We start from the raw sequence: 17,003 nt of genomic DNA, 5'->3' as shown, positions 1-17,003 counted from the left end.
CCCAGTGGCCCCATCCTCCCTTTAAAAGTTGCCAGGGAAATTACCATGTCAAGTTCTTTCAGCACTTTAAAACCGATTTGGTACAGGACATGGCACTGCCAGCAGAGTAGCCAGAGATGTATAAAAAGGTTTCATTGATGTTTAAATATATTTCTATATGAATGCCTCACAAAACAAAAAATAAAGTATTTTCATCACAAAGACTGCAGCATTAAAATAAACACCAAAATAAATAATGAGTGATATACATATATATTTGAATGTGTATGCTATATAACGAATCATATTGTTGCTTTTTAAGTCACAAAAGCACAATATAAATATGGAATTTCCTGTGAACTCTTTTCCCTGTTGTAATAAAAATACATTCTTTACAGTTAAAGTAAAACTAGTGCAAGTCCATGCTGCTGCTCCTGGTTCACGGGGTTTGCTGGAACTGTATCATTTACATGGCACTTCATACTTAAAAATGACACTGAAAATTTTCCCTCCGAGACGGTCAGCGAGCCAGGAGTTTTTGATAACAGCAAGCTTGAGGCTCTCGCAGTTCAAAGCTGCGTAGTAATTTGTGTGGATAGCTCGTCCCATGCCTTCAATGATAACCAAGTCTGTCGCCCGTTCTCTGACCAGGACAGCCAAACCTTTATCCAGGCGGCTGAAATGAAATAAGAGGTTTGATGTAGAAACAGTCATCCTTCTACATGTTCAAGTGAAGGACAGGCTGTTCAAAGGGCTTTACCATCACCACGGTGTGTGGTAGAACACAGAATTTCTGATGGAGCAGCAGCACAAAGAGAGTTGCGTGTGAAGCCTGCTTTCAAGAGCTTTATTCAGTGCATGCAGAGTTGGGATTTCCCATCAAAAACAGGTAGGTTTGGCTTTCATAAAGAAGCTTAAGTGAAAACATGAAACACACTTTACCTTCAAGTGCAGCCACTAGCTGCTTAAGAAAGTAACACTGTGCAAYTGCTGAAAAGCAAAATACTAAGTACCACGTAGAACAACTTGTAAAGTCTGATTACTACTACAATTCTGTAGCTGGAGCCTGAGGCACCTCTTCACAGAAGAGGAGCCAAGATACTCCAGAGCAAAGTCCTTTTTCCATTAGAGACAAATAACAAAGTAGAGCTTTACCAACATACCTTAGATCCAGACATGGAGAACTTGAACCTGTCTGGACCAACATCAGCTTCTCTTCCCTCAAGGCAGATCTTTAAGCAAAGAAACAAACCACCATTAAATTGCTGCCACAGCAAGGTCACAGAAAGCTGACTGAGCCAGACAATTTGGACAGCGAACATTTTGGTGTTCTTGCAAAGTCATCTTGTTCTGCCAGGACTTCAGCCACAAGTGAAGCACATACCCAGGGTGTGGGTAAGTCAACAGATTTAGTCAGCTATTTATCTTCTGCAGGATACAGAAGGTGCAGGGAAGGCACAGACAATAAAAATATCATATGCTTCTAATTACAAAAGTTCAAGAAAATGCCGATTTCTCAATGCTTCACCTTAATGAGAACAGCAGCAAATCACCTCAAAATCTTACATTCAGGTTGCAGATTTCAGACACTAATGAACAATTAAATCCAAACCTCATATAAAACAAGAGGCTTGCTTTTTCTATATATTTGTAAAATACAAACTTGAGACCAGTTACATACTTACTGAATGACTGGATCCATTGCAGCTATTCTCTCAGTAACAATCAGGGATTCACTGTAGGTGACATCATTTAGGGCAGGGCCAGAGTTGCAAGCCAATATAACCTAAAGCAAAATGTTAAAATATTTCCCTGATCAATGCAGGYCAAGAGCTGTTTAAGATCACCATCTCCCTTTCCTGGCGACAAGTGAACAGCAAGCCTGCAGGCCCAAACCACATAAACCCCAGCTAAGAGTTAATTCAACGCTTTGGAACTTGCAGGTCCTTGTTTAGCAGGTTGAAGATCTACAAAGGCTCCCTCTGTTCAAGAGAAAGTCTGTTACCTTTCACAGACCGCTATTAAAGCGAGACTTTCACCAATTACAAAAGCTCCATTACATATTGTACCTACAGAATAAATCACCTACCTCTGTCCCTCTAGAGAGGAGCTCTCTGACAAAAGGAAAGACTCCCAAAATTATGTCTATGCCACTGTTATCTGCGAAAATTAAGGCACATTTATGAGGGGGACCCTCCTGCAAGAGAAAACCAGTTTATTTAAGTTCACAGTGTGTTTCAATGAATATTTGTTTTGTCTAAAGCCTTTTATTATTTTACTTCACTTAACTTCAAGCTCTATTGCTACATTATATCTAAATTGCCAATTAACAAACACACCAAATTGCAGCAGCTTTGAGGAGGAGGAAAAGTACTCCAGAGGCTTCTGAATAGTAGGTAGTTAGGCCTATATTCCTAGTGTCTGGCAGCTCGGTTATGACTAGCATTTTGTTACTCCAAGCAGCTGTTATCTGAAAAATACCAGTCTCTAAAATAGAAGCAGCAGGAGCCTGAGACAGCTGTCTAGGTCTTGCAGGAACAGGCTGGGTGTCAGGACAGATGGAGGAACAACCTAGAAATACATTTGGGGTCAAGTTTTCAGAAGTGTAGGTCTAACTGTATAGAAATAAGTGCTCTTATAAAGAATAGACACATGGTTGTTAGAAAAGCTTTGATAGCAGCCCCAYTGCAAATACTGCACTTTGTGAGGGTACTGAGCTACGGAGCTTGGCAAGCATGAAATGCTGGCTTAATGCATTTTAARTTGCCTGAACAGAGTTCTAACTGTTAAATTCCTTACTTTAGAAATATGACAAGATTATAATGTTGTTTTATGACCAACATATGTCTTTAAGTAATATTTAGTAAAACTAGCACAGCCCTACCTTCAGTCGCTCCAGCCACTGACTGTAGGAATCTTCTAACCAGGGACGTTCTGCATCAAACACAAAAGTTTGTTAGCATTAGACAAACAACCATCCAGTACACTACAGGGGCAGGGGGGAAATAAACACACAATTTTTTAAAAACAAGATATCTAAGCATTAAAGGATCTGCACTCGGGACCTGAACACTTAACCTGCATATTCTGGGATATCCTAAGCTCCCAATTATGGAATAGCTCAATTACAGCCATCTTCAAAAGGAAATGTTTATAATAAAGCCATAAAGTCATGCAGGACACCTATTATTACTGGTCCTTGAAGGGCTCCTGTTGTACCTATGGGACACTATTGCCTTGACAGGATCAGAACAATTATCAAAAATAGAAAAATGGCAAGATAATTCAAAATATCTCCCAGGCCAATATGTATACAAGGAAAGTGGTTTTCAGATTTCAGCTTCATTGGAACACAAGTAGCAACACCTCAGTGAAACTCTGTAACCCTGGGTACTAACAATTTCTTGTCATGTGGGCAGCAGAAGTATTATTCATCACCTTCACACTCACTGCTATTCTCCTATTAACAAAATTTCCAGTTCCAATCACCATAAGTCTATTTCCCCATACCTTGCAGTTTTGACTTGGCTTCTTCAAATCCAAACTGTGGCTCAGATTCCAGAACACTGTATCAGAAGAGAAATAAATGGTACATAGTTAAGCAACTTCATCGCACACAAAGGGAACATTCAATCATTTCTTTAGCCCATGGCCAGCAATTTTACCACATCACGTGCAGTACAGAGCTGGGATAGGCCCAATAAACAAACATATGACAGACTATGTTTTATGTTATCTAGGTATTATGTTTATGATTGTTTTGTAAAAAGAAAAGGTTCAGATATACATTGAACCAGAAAGCTTTTATGCTAAAATAAAAGTTTTGGCAACATACAGCTGTTTGCAGGCACTAGGTAGTTGGCAAACAGAAATATAAGTCTTTTCGATCTGCAGCTCACCAGAAGTRTAAGTCATGGTGTGAAGTATCTGCATGGTAAAACAGTGCTTTACAAAGTCTAATTTGAAAACTGGTTTAGAGAAAGTTTTTTTTTTCCTCTCTCTCTCTGTAGTATCTGTAAAGGAGGGTAGGAAAGGGGGAATTGAGAGGGGAAGATTTTAAAATAAATAGATACTGGTCTTAAAATGGTACTGTTCCTGGCAACATGTATTACAAAGTAGCCTCAAACAGGCCCGTGGTGATGCAGGAAGATACAAAGAGGGCTGAACTCCTGGCTGCCCATCAAGGTATTAAGCCACACCGCCTGGCTTCAAGAAATAGACTCTTCCTCCTGCAGTCTGCGAGCAATGCTTGCCAATCAAGTCAAAAACCAGAACGGGAAACAAAGTGCTTTGTGTCAGCTTCAAAAGAGCACCCCTGCCTTGGATCTATATTAACAGCTTGCAAAAAAAGGGGGAATTCTAGAGCGGAAAATAAAAAAAGCAAAAATATTTCAAGACTTGATATTTCTATGACTAAAATTAGGACTACTGATGGAATCTATAAGGAAAAGGGAGTCCTCCAAAAGGTAATAAAAAGTATGTTAATCAAAACAATATTTAATCATTATAGAAGACCATCGAACTTACAACATATATGGGGGGTTAATTGTCAGTTACAAATAACATATTTGGTATATCATAGAAACATGGTACCAGATTAAATAGAGCACATACCCCAAAGCCGTGCTTAACAATGTCTACTACAAGCAAAGCAGCCAAATTATTGATAAATGCTGTGCTCTTAAATTCAACATTCATGTTGAGGTGTTTTCCACACTTAAAGGGTGGAAATGATGAAATTTGCTCCGGCACAACACTTGTAAATAGACAACCAGCAACTGACRAAGGTGAAATACAAACTATAATTAAAATTAGACTGGTGCACTTAAAAACAATTGGATATTTTGTGTCTTAAAATATTTAACACCTACTCTGAGACTGCCTTTGCTCCCCAGTCAAAGACATTCCCCGCAAGAAGTCCTTTCACCAGAGCAAACTGCCTCTCCTCCCAGCCTAATGAATCCAAAGATTCGATTACGCTTTGAAAACATTTTAAGGCTATGCCATTTTCTTTCTGCTTTACCTGTAAAAAAGACATGAAACATTGGATTTACAGATGAAAAATTCTTACCCATCACTGGTTGTCTCAGTCCCAAGACCACCTCCAAGCATTCTCCTCTAGGTTCATGGCCTCTAATGGACCAACAAGTTACTGTTATCAGCATGCTTGGCATCAGCAAGATATTTTTTTCCCYGAGATTCTAATAGAAAGCTTCATTACTGCTAGGATATGTTCCACAGCCTAAAAACCACTTTTCTAGATAAATCAGAGGTGCAATGGATTTAGGGCAAAAAAAGAAACAGACTGCAAAAACTGAGAGCAGACACACACACAYGTGCGACTTCAGTAGTAACATGAAGTATGAAAAACATAACCATCATGAAAAAGCTTACCACTAGCATTATGCAAAAACTGGTCTAGGACAGGCTGTCTGTTTGTTTTGGGGCAGTGAGGTTTTTTGTGCCATCCRGAGGTTCATCATTGAAACAGCTTAAAAAAGTCTCAATTTTTTCTTCACCTTCTACTTCCATTAAGATCAATACTGCATAACTAACCTTGAAAAATCTAAAGATGATGTAAATGTGGTACTCAATATGGTTATCAAAGCCTTATCTTGGCAATATCTTGTTCAAATTATAAAAAAGCTGATGATAATGAACGGACAACTAAAAACCCACCTCTTTTTTTTGCCTTCTTAGAAGCAAATGTAACATTTGACAGCACAGACCAAAAACAGCAGGGAGAAGTTTCTAAAATACTTGTCAAAATAGGTCGATAGTCAAAAAAAGTCTCCAAACAAACACTGGTAGTGTTGTTATTTGCACACGCACATTGAAAAGCAGTAAGGATCAGTCCTACAGGGAGTTATTTTTGAGAAATATTGACTTCAAGTGTCCTCTCCCTCAACCCTATCATTTATAGGGAAAGGTAGATAGCTGTACAATAGAAAAATACTTTAATGAGTTATGCATTATATAGTTACACACACCCCAAACCAACTTGGGTGCACATTTTGTATCTTTCATAGCAACTCCCAAACATTAGCACTCTCCTCACCTCAAGCGAGAACCAGAAATTCATAGGTCAAAGGCTCCATATCCCATTAGCTCCTTTTAGAGCAGCAACCACCAACTAATATTCTTGCAAGACAGCCAGTTGCTCATCTCCCCCTATATAAGCCATTAGTTAAACCAAAAGTTTCAGAGTTTTTATTAAAACACCCCCCCCACACACACACACCCATTGAACTTACATGTTGTCCACCCTGTAAAGCAAGAACTTACCTTGGAGTAGGGATCTGGAAAATTGAATTCATTTAAACAGTGCTCCCTTGTATCCAACAGACTCCTAACTGTTAAGGTACCATATGCACTTTAAACAGTGGCAGGGGGAGGGAAAAGAAAAAAAAAAAAAAAGGACATTAACTACTTACAACAGAGAAAAGTTATTTGCCCTGCCTCTTTGCTCCCAACTTAGGATGAGTTCCAGTAAGTCACAACACGTTACATGTACACTTCAGATAAAAGTCTTTATATGCCACATGCAGTAAGTATTGAAGTGGCAATATATTAACTTCATTAAATAGAGCAAGAAAAAAAAACATTTTGAGCAGCAAAGATGCTAGATACTTGAGTTAGCTGCATGCTAGTTAGTTCTTAGTCTTTTAGTTTGCTCTGCTTAATAAAAGCAACCAGTTCTGAAAACAGGAAAATAAAGACCCTTACAAAGGCTGCTGCCTCAGCGTCTGGAGTTTATTCCAGTATTTATGTCGAAACTTCTCAGCTCTCTCAGGTGCGTCAACAGAGTCTGGCTGACTGGCTGCAGCACGCTTTGCTACCTGGTAGAGAAATGAGGCAAGACTCAAGTTACTAAAAGAATTCTTCCATTTAACTAACAAAGTTCAGTCTGAAAAATATCTGCTATATTGTTCAGGGCCTGCATACTAACTAGTCCTTTCCACGTATCATCCTCCCTCTTCTCCAGCCACCAGAGAACGATTTTAAGTGTCTTACTCTCTCCCAAAGGATTTGGGGTCTCTTTTCAACTCTTGGGCAGAAAGGGGAGAAGAGAAAAAAAGAAAAAAAAGAAAAAAAAGAAAAAGGAGAAATATTTTACATAATAGAAATTAAAGCACCCCACTTCAAGTGCTGGTTTCTTTCTTTTTGTTATGGTAAGATCAAGTTGATAGGTGCTTTTCCCAGCCCTTCTTCCCACAAAGTTTGCGAACTGTGCTTGCATTCAATAGGCTTGACACCTGCAAATATGTTTTGGAGGCTAAACACACCAGTTCACAGGAAGGTTATCCACTAAGACTCTGCATCACCCAAACACAGGATTGCTTTGCAATGTTTACCCCATCCAGTGCCTCTTCAAAGCAAGTGAGCCAATATTTTCTGGCCATGGCATCATCTGTGAGATCCACAGTGTCCGGAATATAGGTGGACGGGTCCTTCAGCAGCGGCAGGTTAACAAGTGGTCTTTCCAACCTATCCATTTCGAACATGTCAAACTACACGAAAAATTCAAAGAAAAGTTTGGTTAAAATGGCTCAGAAATTGATCCGTGCAAAATTTAAACTAGCAAAATGTCTACAACATCCACCCATACTGAAAACTGGTGGATTTGTGGACAACTGCATTACAGTCTATGCTATTATATGCGTATTTACACAGCTCTGTATGCTATGTGCCTTATTTCCTATATTTCTTTAYAAAATATGAAGATATACATGCACTTTTTAGTAACTTGCTCATGACATTTGCAAACACAGAAAGGGCCAGTAAAGGTCAGATTAAGATCAAGGTCTCCCATGTGACAAAGCCTTGTGTACATAAAGTGGTTGCTCGATAGTGTTCGGTATTAATTCCACTGCTAATAATTGGACTTTTCTGAACTAGACTTTCTACAAAGAGATATCACTTTATATGAATAAAACAATATAGGAATGCAAAATAAAGCTGCTGTGGGTAGAAAGCTACTCTAGTTTAAAATGCCTGTGTAAATGCCTACATGAAAAATCTTTTCACATATTGAAGTGCAGACAAATATAATTACATTTGCACTTTTCCTCTCCCCAAAAGCACTTCAGGAGACATAGTATTGGAACCTTAATGTATTTTCTGATTGTCTACTCTACTGTAGTTTCGCTGTGAAACTGGAATTACTGTACTGCCAGTCTGAGATGATTGATCTCCTGCTCTGTTCAGTTACATCATTCCTCCCTCACAGGACATAAATAAATACTGCTTAAAGGCAGAGGAACACCAGAATTCTGTTGCRCATAATTTCACTTATAGCAAAACACAGATTTCAGAAAGAGTAGGAAGGGAACGTTTCCTCTTCCTTTCATGAGGCAGAACAAGACAACGCAGAAGCCTCAACCTGTATTTATGAGACAAAAAGGAACTGATCCACGTTTTAGTAACATGGGGCAACGGACATGAGATAAGCAAGCCTTCCCCCACAACCTAAGACACCACATTAGTCATTACTTTTAAGTAACACAGTGCCGGGGGCAAGATGGAACTAGTTGAGAAGAATCTCGGTTCCCATCTTCATCGCTAAGGGAAGCCACTTAGCGCTAGACAACACAACAACGCACCGTTCCGCTCCTTGTTCTCTGCATGGGGAAGACATCGGGTGACGTACTCATAAGACCAGAACTCCCAGCATAATTCTCTCCCCAGCTATACTGGTTTGGATCTAGAAAAGAGAAAGGGAGACAGAGACACATGATCTGAAAATACAACTGACAATACTTCCGTGAGTGATTCTGGAGACAGCATCCCTTCAGAGAAGCTGTTTCCCTACAAAAAGCCGATTTACCCCCCTCATATCTTCACTACTTTTCCCTCTACCCTCCAGGAATGTTTAAACTATTCTGTACATTACCTAGCTCAAGAGAGCTTCCTACTAAACTGAGAGACAGTTCAAGTTCTAAAATAATTCTATTTTTTACCTTCTTCCCTTATCCTTAAGTACTATAAAGAGTAAGATTCCTCAAGGCTCTATATGTAGTTTTCCTGTCACTAATAAAGACCATTTCTTATTTCCAAATTCATGTCCACTAACATCATAATATATTACAATAATCTTAGCATACATTATATATTTTGTATAGACACTACAGTTACTTATAGCAATTTCTTTCCTTTGTAAAAAAGTTCCATCAAGTTCCTGATGTACAGTACATGCTTTAAAGGCAACATGCCTTCAGCAGCACTGGATTAATTACTCTGTAACTGCTTCCCTTCCAAAAGAAGCCCTAAAATGGGTATAAAATTCACATCTATTGTTCTGAAGTGCATTTGGTATACATAAAAAATAATGATTAATAAGTCTCATTATTGGTTCCACTGCAACTAATGCACTGATTGGCTTGCTTGTATATCAACAAGAAAAATAAAATAGATACAAAAAGCAGAATTCAAAGCAACGTACACCCACAGAATGCTAGAAAGAAATGTCACACGGTTATAAATATCCGTGAGGCTTCCTGCACTCCAGTCAATACTTCTGAGGTACCAYTCTTCTTCAGCACATTAACTGAATTCAGAAGCTGGCCTCTGAAGAAAGTTTTCACAATCCCAAATTTAGAGGGTAAAGATGCTCTTTGCAAAAATGCAGAAAGAAAAATAGCCAAATCCTCCAGGCTTCTCAAAAGAGGAGGAAAACAGTGACAAGTTAAGATGTCCTTACCAGAATATATAAAAGCAAAACCCAGCGTTTGTGTTTTTAGCACCAAATGTATTTATTTAGGCAACAATTCACATGCAGCCTCTCAAGAGAGGTTTGGACGTTACACTGACATTTCAGAACACAGCATATACAGAACAGAGCAATGCTGTACTTACTGTCTTGTTCAGCTCCTTTTAAAAATGCCCCAATGGCTCCAAGGTAGCCTTCATGTCTCAGGAACAATGCCTGAACCTCTCCCTGCCACAATATGAAACATTGCAATTGGATGGTCCCTGAGGGCTAACATGCACTTCTTTGTCACTAGATTGTTTTACACTTAAACTTAATAGAAACAACTAGAATATAGTAGTATTCATTCGTGCTACATTCTAACACATTCAGTCACTTGAGTGATGTGGCAAAAAAGGTGTTCCTGAAACAGAGCCTCAGGAGGTACCGCTTACACACATCACTGCGCGGGTGGAGACAGCCGGAGGAGACACATGCAGAAGGGGTGCGGGCTCAACGCCTGCACGGCCGCAGAGCAAAGGGAAGCCAGCTTTCCTCTAGAAGGACCACTGCATCATTCCATGGATATTCAACCCCTCTTGCTTCAAATGGCTGGRAATATAATCATCTGATTTCTAGGCCTTCAAAAGAAATATGTGTCCTTGTGCATCCAATGCACTCAAGCCATTGGTCATTTCCTTTATCTCACTATACTGCTCTTTAACATTCAACAATATACAGATATCCTGTATACTATCCATGGGCAAGCATTCCGCCCATCCATTTAATTGTTAATATAAGAAAGGTAGGGGGAGCAAACATCCCCATCCTACCAGCATGGTCCTTCAGCTTGCCTAGGCAAGGYTATGTGAAACACCATCTTCTCCAAGGAGAAATCAGCTATACCTAGAGCAGCAAGTGTAAGAACACTTAATGTTTGGCTTAGCTGCAGTAAAGCATCAACTTCAGTTGTCAGTGAAGTTTTGCACAGACTGAACTACTCAAAGAACCTAGAGCTGCAGTTCTGTAATAGTTTTTTTTAAAAAACTTGGCTGGTTTTCAAGAAAAGGAACTGCAATGGTAAGACAAAGGAAAATAAGCAGCATATTTAATTCTTAAAATAATAAAAGTCGCCTAGATATCCACATGCCATCAGTTCTGTATGATTACCATGYAAATTGCAAAGCTGCAGGAACTAACCTGCTTCTAACAAGAACTAAATGAGTTTGATTATGTTTTATGATGATATTACTGTTGAGAAAAAACCACACTACACTATTTGCTTTGCAATTACAGCTGGCTTTTTTTCAAGCACTGATATTAACCACTAACTACCTCAGCAGAACAATCTCACATTGCACAGCCTTGGGGAGGAAAGAAACAGATGAGAGTCAGCAAGAGGAATTGAATAACAATGGAAGCTACCTAGGAAAATAGTGAAAATTCGTTACATGACAGTTAAAGGATAGTCTGTCAAACCAAAAAAAGAGAAAAAAGAAATGGACAGAGAGAAAGAGGTAGGGAATGTGCATGCAAGGGAGCAAGGGACAGCAGGTAGAATGGGGGGACAGAGAGGCAGGGAGGGCAAGCACATAGGAGGGACAGGGAGGAAAGGGAGGTAGAACTTCCAGGCCATTCAGATTCATTTTATCCCTCCCACAATTGATCTGTGTAGCTGTGTCTCTCCTACGTAAGCAGCAGCCCTTTACATTTACTTAATTTGCTAATCTACTTCAGTCTCTGAATTGCCAATGCAAAGATACCTAAACACATGACTCYGCTATTAGGAAATTCGCAGCTTTCTTTACCTTGGAGAAGAAGTTGATGCTGTAGGTTATCGTACGCATGGTGACCGGGTGACCCCGAATAAAGAATCCTCCAAAATAGATTTTATCCAAGTTATGGAGTTTGGCATAGAGGCAGGCAAGTTGGCCAATGTCATTGCTGATCATATGTAGCAAACTTTTTGCCATATCTTCTTTGGAAAATTCTTAAAGGAAATAGTAAAATAGTAAGCCCAATTAAATATAGTTGAAGATGGCTCAAAGGGGCAACATGGCTGGCCAAAAAAGAAAGAAAATTGACTAGATTCAATAATTTCTTCAACCAACAATAAGAAATTCATCTCTCCCTTTTACTGCTAACTCTCTACTCTAAGGATCACTCTGCCTGGTTTTATCATAAAGCCAGACAACATACGTACACATACATATTTTCTCTTATATCAAGTCTATTTGACTGAAGGTAATGTGGGGGGGGGGGAAAATAAAAGAGAGATTGCACTATGAAAAAAATTCTCACTGTGAAAGATCACTTGAGAGAAACGATCTCAAAAGGCCAACCTCACACAAACCCCATWTCTTTTGTCTAGAAAGCCTGGATGATAACTGTAGCTGCTAGCAGATCAGTACCAACCTTTGATTTCCAAGATCCAGAGGAGTTGGTTGCATTTCCTCTCCTCATAAGTTTCAAGGAAGAACTCTGAATAACCAGAGCAGCTCAGGCAATGGTTCATGTTCCCTCCCAGCCCAATATACATAACAGAGAAATGGGTATGACAAGATATATTTACACTGATGAAGCTGGCAACTACATTTCCATCCTTTAAGGATAAGCTGGAAGCTCTCAAAAGCACCAAATCCCTATGGATCGTCAATAAGAAATATCAACTGTAAAGTAAGTCTCACACAGCTCTTTTCTGCACTGGTACCTTTATCTGCTGTGGTAGATTTCCCAAAGCTGCTTGCTATTAGATTTCCACTTAGCCCCAGGGTCTGGTAGGCCCCTCCATACACATCTTTCACCAGCATGTCAACGTTTGTATGTTGTCCCTTTGAGGCAAGCTGCAGCAACTCATCAAATTTCTGAGGAAGAGAAGTGAACAGTGTTAAACCAAGTTTTATGGATGGCCAGAAATCTTTGTCCAATAACCCAAACCTCTGCAGCATCTTTATTGATATGAAAGGAGGGCTCTGGCCTGTTCTAGAAATATCCTCACCAGCAAAAGACATATTACTTATAATGAAAAAGACTTACCCAGCATCCATATCTTGAGCTGACAGGCTCATCTTGGTACTGCTTTAACCATGAAAGGCACAGCCAGTCCTCTAAGAGCTAGACTTCCTATAGTTACCTGCAAACCATTTTCTGAATTTCCCCCCAAAAATAGAGAAGCACCAGACTGATCTTCTCATGTCTTGTGCAATAATTCAGACTCAGATCAATTACCTAACAGTCTAGGAGGGTAAGTACTTAGTGGAGAATACTAAAGCCATCCTAAACATCAGGAAACTTTGTTCATCTTCAAGCAGATTAACTTCTGGTCTCCCATACAAACATCACTTAAAATCATTACTTCTCTCTCAAAAAGGGTAAGGCACTCCATTATTTTGAGCTTCCTCTTAGCATCTCATTTATTCCCATTCCCCTTGAAACATACCTTTGTTTTTGTGAGCAGTGCTCCAAGACCCCAAAAGGTTCCACCTCCAATTGAGCTCCCTCCAATCCATTCAAATTTGTCTTCTGTCTCTACCTGCCAAAAACACAGATAGACTTTGCTTAGAAAGTCATATTTTAACTATAAACACAGTTAAATATGACAACATTTATAGTACAAACTTAAAGTACTAAGAGCTTTCTGTTCTCTACGTCTAGGTAGAAATCACTGCTTACAGGTCCAAGACAAGACTTTCCATTTCCTTCCATTTATATGGAATGAAGATACATGCAGAGCTACTACCCTCCAAGTTCAGAAACTGGCTCTCCTATAGTAAAGTTCTGTTAAGCTTTAGCAGTCACTAACGACAGTGTGGAGTGACTAAAYCTAAACTTTCACAATGACAAACAGCTTTCAAAAATCTTTGTATTTACTCCCAAGTCAAAGTCTTAATTTCCTCTTCTAAACTTCGTATAACTTGAAAAAAAAAGCCAATTTAAACCTAAAACTGATATAAAACACCTTACCATTTCATCCAATTTGATGAGAAAACATTTCAGCAACCACTCACCTTCACTATAGAAACCCCAGAGCCAATATTGACTAGTAAATATGGGAAAATATTTGGGTGATTTGTCTGAAATCGAAATTCTGTGTCTGAATCTTTCTGGTATGCAAACACTTCATGTGGTATGTTCTTTAGCACAAAGTTGCATCCTTTAATTAGGCAGGTCATTACATCTTCTTTATCTACTCTGAAGAGAAGTGAAAGAGGAAGAAAAAAAACACACATCAGTACTAGACATTAGTAAGAACATTAGTTAGAACATTATTTTTTCAAAACTTGACAAAAAAAGTAATTTGGAAAGTCTATGTAAAGGGAGATGAGTATAATACTTCAAAAATTGAGGACGGTGCTTAAGAAGACAGAGCATGTGAAGTCTTGAAGCTTTTGCTAAGAATATCAGGTAGTGTTTTATATTGGCATAAGAGATACGTTTATCTATATTTACAGTAGCTTGTTAGCACATAGCTTTTGATAAAAAGCRCTTAATAGTAATAAAATGAGGCTGTAAATGTCACTGCATTCTCCTCCAAGGCTATGTTTCTCTGAGGTTTGGGTAGGAACTATGCATTGAATTACTGTATCATACCAAGTACTACTTTCCTGTGCATGCAATTAAACTGTAAATTTAATCCTAGACTTTAAACAGAAAGACCATGTCTCATAAAAGCAGCACAGTTGAAATCCCCATTAGTAATGAATTTACTAATGAGTTACAAGTATTCTTGTACTTTATAACCACCATAGGTTTTGCCTAGTGTCACCTCTGCCCTCRCAGTACAACACCACGTCCACAACACATTACTGATATCTAATATACCACCAATGAAATCCTTGTGAGGGGGAAAAGGTTCATCACGATCACAATGCACAACAGTTTAAGCTAAAGAAATAGATGCAAATTAAACACTTCATAGAAAAAACTGTAATAATACCATGATAATACCATTTTTCTATGACTGCCTTTCRTCTGGAACCTGCCTTCCTTTCTGTTGGCTCTCCTCCTGGACCTCTACTCTGCCAGTTTATAATCTTGTACAACTTCTGTTCACAAGGAGAACAGCTCAGCATTATCTGTCCAAGATGAATGTGCACRTTCTCTGGCTCCTCTTAATCTATTAAAACTGACTATGATGAAGAGTCACTTTTACAAAGAAGAAACACTCCCATAATTAAGTTTTTATAGTTCTACTTACTTCAACCCCAACTTCTTCTCAATAAGATCTTTAAATTTATAGGCACCACCACCTGTAGCTTTGATTACTTTTGTCTCTGTATTGACTAGATGATCTTTGATGAAGTCTAGGCAGGTTTCAATATAAGTGTTTTCAAACTTAATGAAGTGAAGTCGAGCTGTAATCTCCTCCTGAACTGTTATTTCATATAAAGGTTCATGTTCTAAGTCCTTAAAAAACAGAAAACAGATTTTATTATTTAGGAACAACTGCATACGCTGGACAACTGGATATTTGAGCTTCCTTTGTCTTGAAGCCACGTTATGGCTACCAGAGGAGAACATCCCAAGCTACTTTCAAATAAGAACGTAATTCTAATAAACCCTAGCATTCTGTAAGAAGTCAAGAACATAATCAGTTTCCTCCCATGAATCATACACATGTGATGTCAATGTGTGAGACAGTAATGCTTACACCAGATTTTTTTTTTTTTTTTTTAAACCAGTGTCATACTAATCCATCTATAAAATAACTATTTCAAYCATCAGTTGTAGCAATCCAGGCTATTTGAACACCTAAAGCCTACAGGAGGTGAGGAACGTAACCAAGTTCTCRTGTATGGACTACACGACTTCAAAGTCTCACTACTAGTCTTACAGTGAAAAGACCACCTGTGATGCCTGCAAATTTGGATCTAGATCTATATAAAGCTTGCAAAGCAAAAGCAATTGCCCAACCCAAARTGAAGCTTAGCTTCTCCTGGAATACACCTAGAGATTATTTACAGGAGATACATGCTCTTCCAAGCTGCAGGAAACATGCTTTGGAATAGTCTTAAGTATAYCAGTAAGCTTAGCTGTACATTTGTTCCAAGTCATCCATATGCAATTGATGCACYGTATGTTGCACTTCTTACCTTTCCAGAATGATCAAAGGACCTCACTCTTGCTACTTTATGCTGTACTGTTGAATAATAAGCCAACTTGGTTAATGAACCACCTGTTAACAAAAAGATGATGTTATGATTCATGCCTCACCTTAGCTTGGGAGGTAAAACATAGCTAGGGCAAACAACCTAAGAATTCTTGGTTTAAAGACCTCCTCAGCTGAGGCAGATGTAATTAAGTTAAGCACATAAAGCACTGCCCCAAAGAATCCTCAGCAGGAAACTGATTTGACATGAGTAACTTCAGGTGCACAATTCTGAGGAAAAAAAAGCTCCAAAGTTTATGACCGAGTCACATGAGTAGGACTAAAGACAAGAAGCAGCCAAAGAAACTGGAGCTCTTAATCGGTTAGTCCACTAATGTGCTTACCTACTCTATAGGTAACTAAGAGTCAAAGAACGTGTATTAACGTGGCACTTACACCAGCCMCTGTTCATTACCTTGTCTGATTTGTTTCTGCTGCAAAAACTCCAACTCTGCTTCCTATTAAAGGGACTCCATGGGCAGGTTTGCTGTGATTGAGCAAGGCCCACCCTATGCACAGTCTCCAGGATAGTTTCTCCAGGAAACTATTAGCAAATTTACCTCAATTTCAAGGACAAGCTACAGATTCAAAGCTCCTTAAAAGATGAATTTAAGTATTGAGTAACTATGCTGCAAAATTATGCCTTGCTTTAGTCACTTGGATGACAGGTTACAACCTTATTCACATATGAAAACTAGTAAAAAGTTGAGAAAGTCATAACATACCAGCCAAGCCCAGTGCAACAAACAAGGGTAATCAAGGAATGCAGCGTAGGCAAGCAAAAAGTAAAGCTACAAGCACTAGCTAATTTTATATATGCACATAGCACCACTCATCTCTTCAATARTGCCCAAACAAACATGAATATTTCTGCAGCATTTTGGGAGGGAAAAACTTCTTTCCAAAACTGTAAGTAGGGGAATCACCAAACTTGCCCTGAGATRTAACAGGGTTTGTACGACATGGGTTATACTACAGGCAGCTGCTTCAGCAGTCAATTTTCCAACAAATAAGTGGTATAATAAACAAACACCTTCATTTAGCTACAGTTCTTCCCCGCTCCCTCCCCCCCGCGTTCCGGACGGCAGCTGAGCCAAACGGGCGAGGTTTATAATTAATCCCACAGCCCTAATTCCACCCTGACCCACTGCAAGGGCCAACGCGGAACCAGGGGCTCCCTCAGGAAGG

General features: G+C 39.1%; 1 protein-coding gene across 1 annotated transcript in view; it reads right to left on the bottom strand.

The window, feature by feature from the left end:
* Window positions 1–311: 311 nt before the first annotated feature.
* The window catches only part of PANK4 (pantothenate kinase 4), a 17,393-nt gene continuing 701 nt past the window's right edge, over window positions 312–17,003 (bottom strand). Inside the window, exons 2-19 of the mRNA XM_026051145.1 lie at window positions 15,760–15,842; window positions 14,865–15,073; window positions 13,675–13,858; window positions 13,107–13,199; window positions 12,378–12,531; window positions 11,476–11,657; window positions 9,835–9,916; window positions 8,583–8,683; window positions 7,335–7,490; window positions 6,706–6,818; window positions 6,265–6,352; window positions 4,851–5,002; window positions 3,490–3,545; window positions 2,864–2,913; window positions 2,069–2,176; window positions 1,665–1,765; window positions 1,143–1,211; window positions 312–655 (exon numbers count right to left, since the gene is read on the bottom strand). Coding sequence (XP_025906930.1) covers window positions 442–655; window positions 1,143–1,211; window positions 1,665–1,765; window positions 2,069–2,176; window positions 2,864–2,913; window positions 3,490–3,545; window positions 4,851–5,002; window positions 6,265–6,352; window positions 6,706–6,818; window positions 7,335–7,490; window positions 8,583–8,683; window positions 9,835–9,916; window positions 11,476–11,657; window positions 12,378–12,531; window positions 13,107–13,199; window positions 13,675–13,858; window positions 14,865–15,073; window positions 15,760–15,842 — 2,195 coding nt within the window. The 3' untranslated portion in view covers window positions 312–441. The remainder of the gene's footprint in view (window positions 656–1,142; window positions 1,212–1,664; window positions 1,766–2,068; window positions 2,177–2,863; window positions 2,914–3,489; window positions 3,546–4,850; window positions 5,003–6,264; window positions 6,353–6,705; window positions 6,819–7,334; window positions 7,491–8,582; window positions 8,684–9,834; window positions 9,917–11,475; window positions 11,658–12,377; window positions 12,532–13,106; window positions 13,200–13,674; window positions 13,859–14,864; window positions 15,074–15,759; window positions 15,843–17,003) is intronic.

This window comes from Nothoprocta perdicaria, unplaced genomic scaffold (genome assembly GCF_003342845.1).
Source record: "Nothoprocta perdicaria isolate Ctin4 unplaced genomic scaffold, notPer1 scaffold_72, whole genome shotgun sequence".
Taxonomy (NCBI): Eukaryota; Metazoa; Chordata; class Aves; order Tinamiformes; family Tinamidae; genus Nothoprocta; species Nothoprocta perdicaria.
This window is presented reverse-complemented; position numbering and strand designations above follow the sequence as displayed.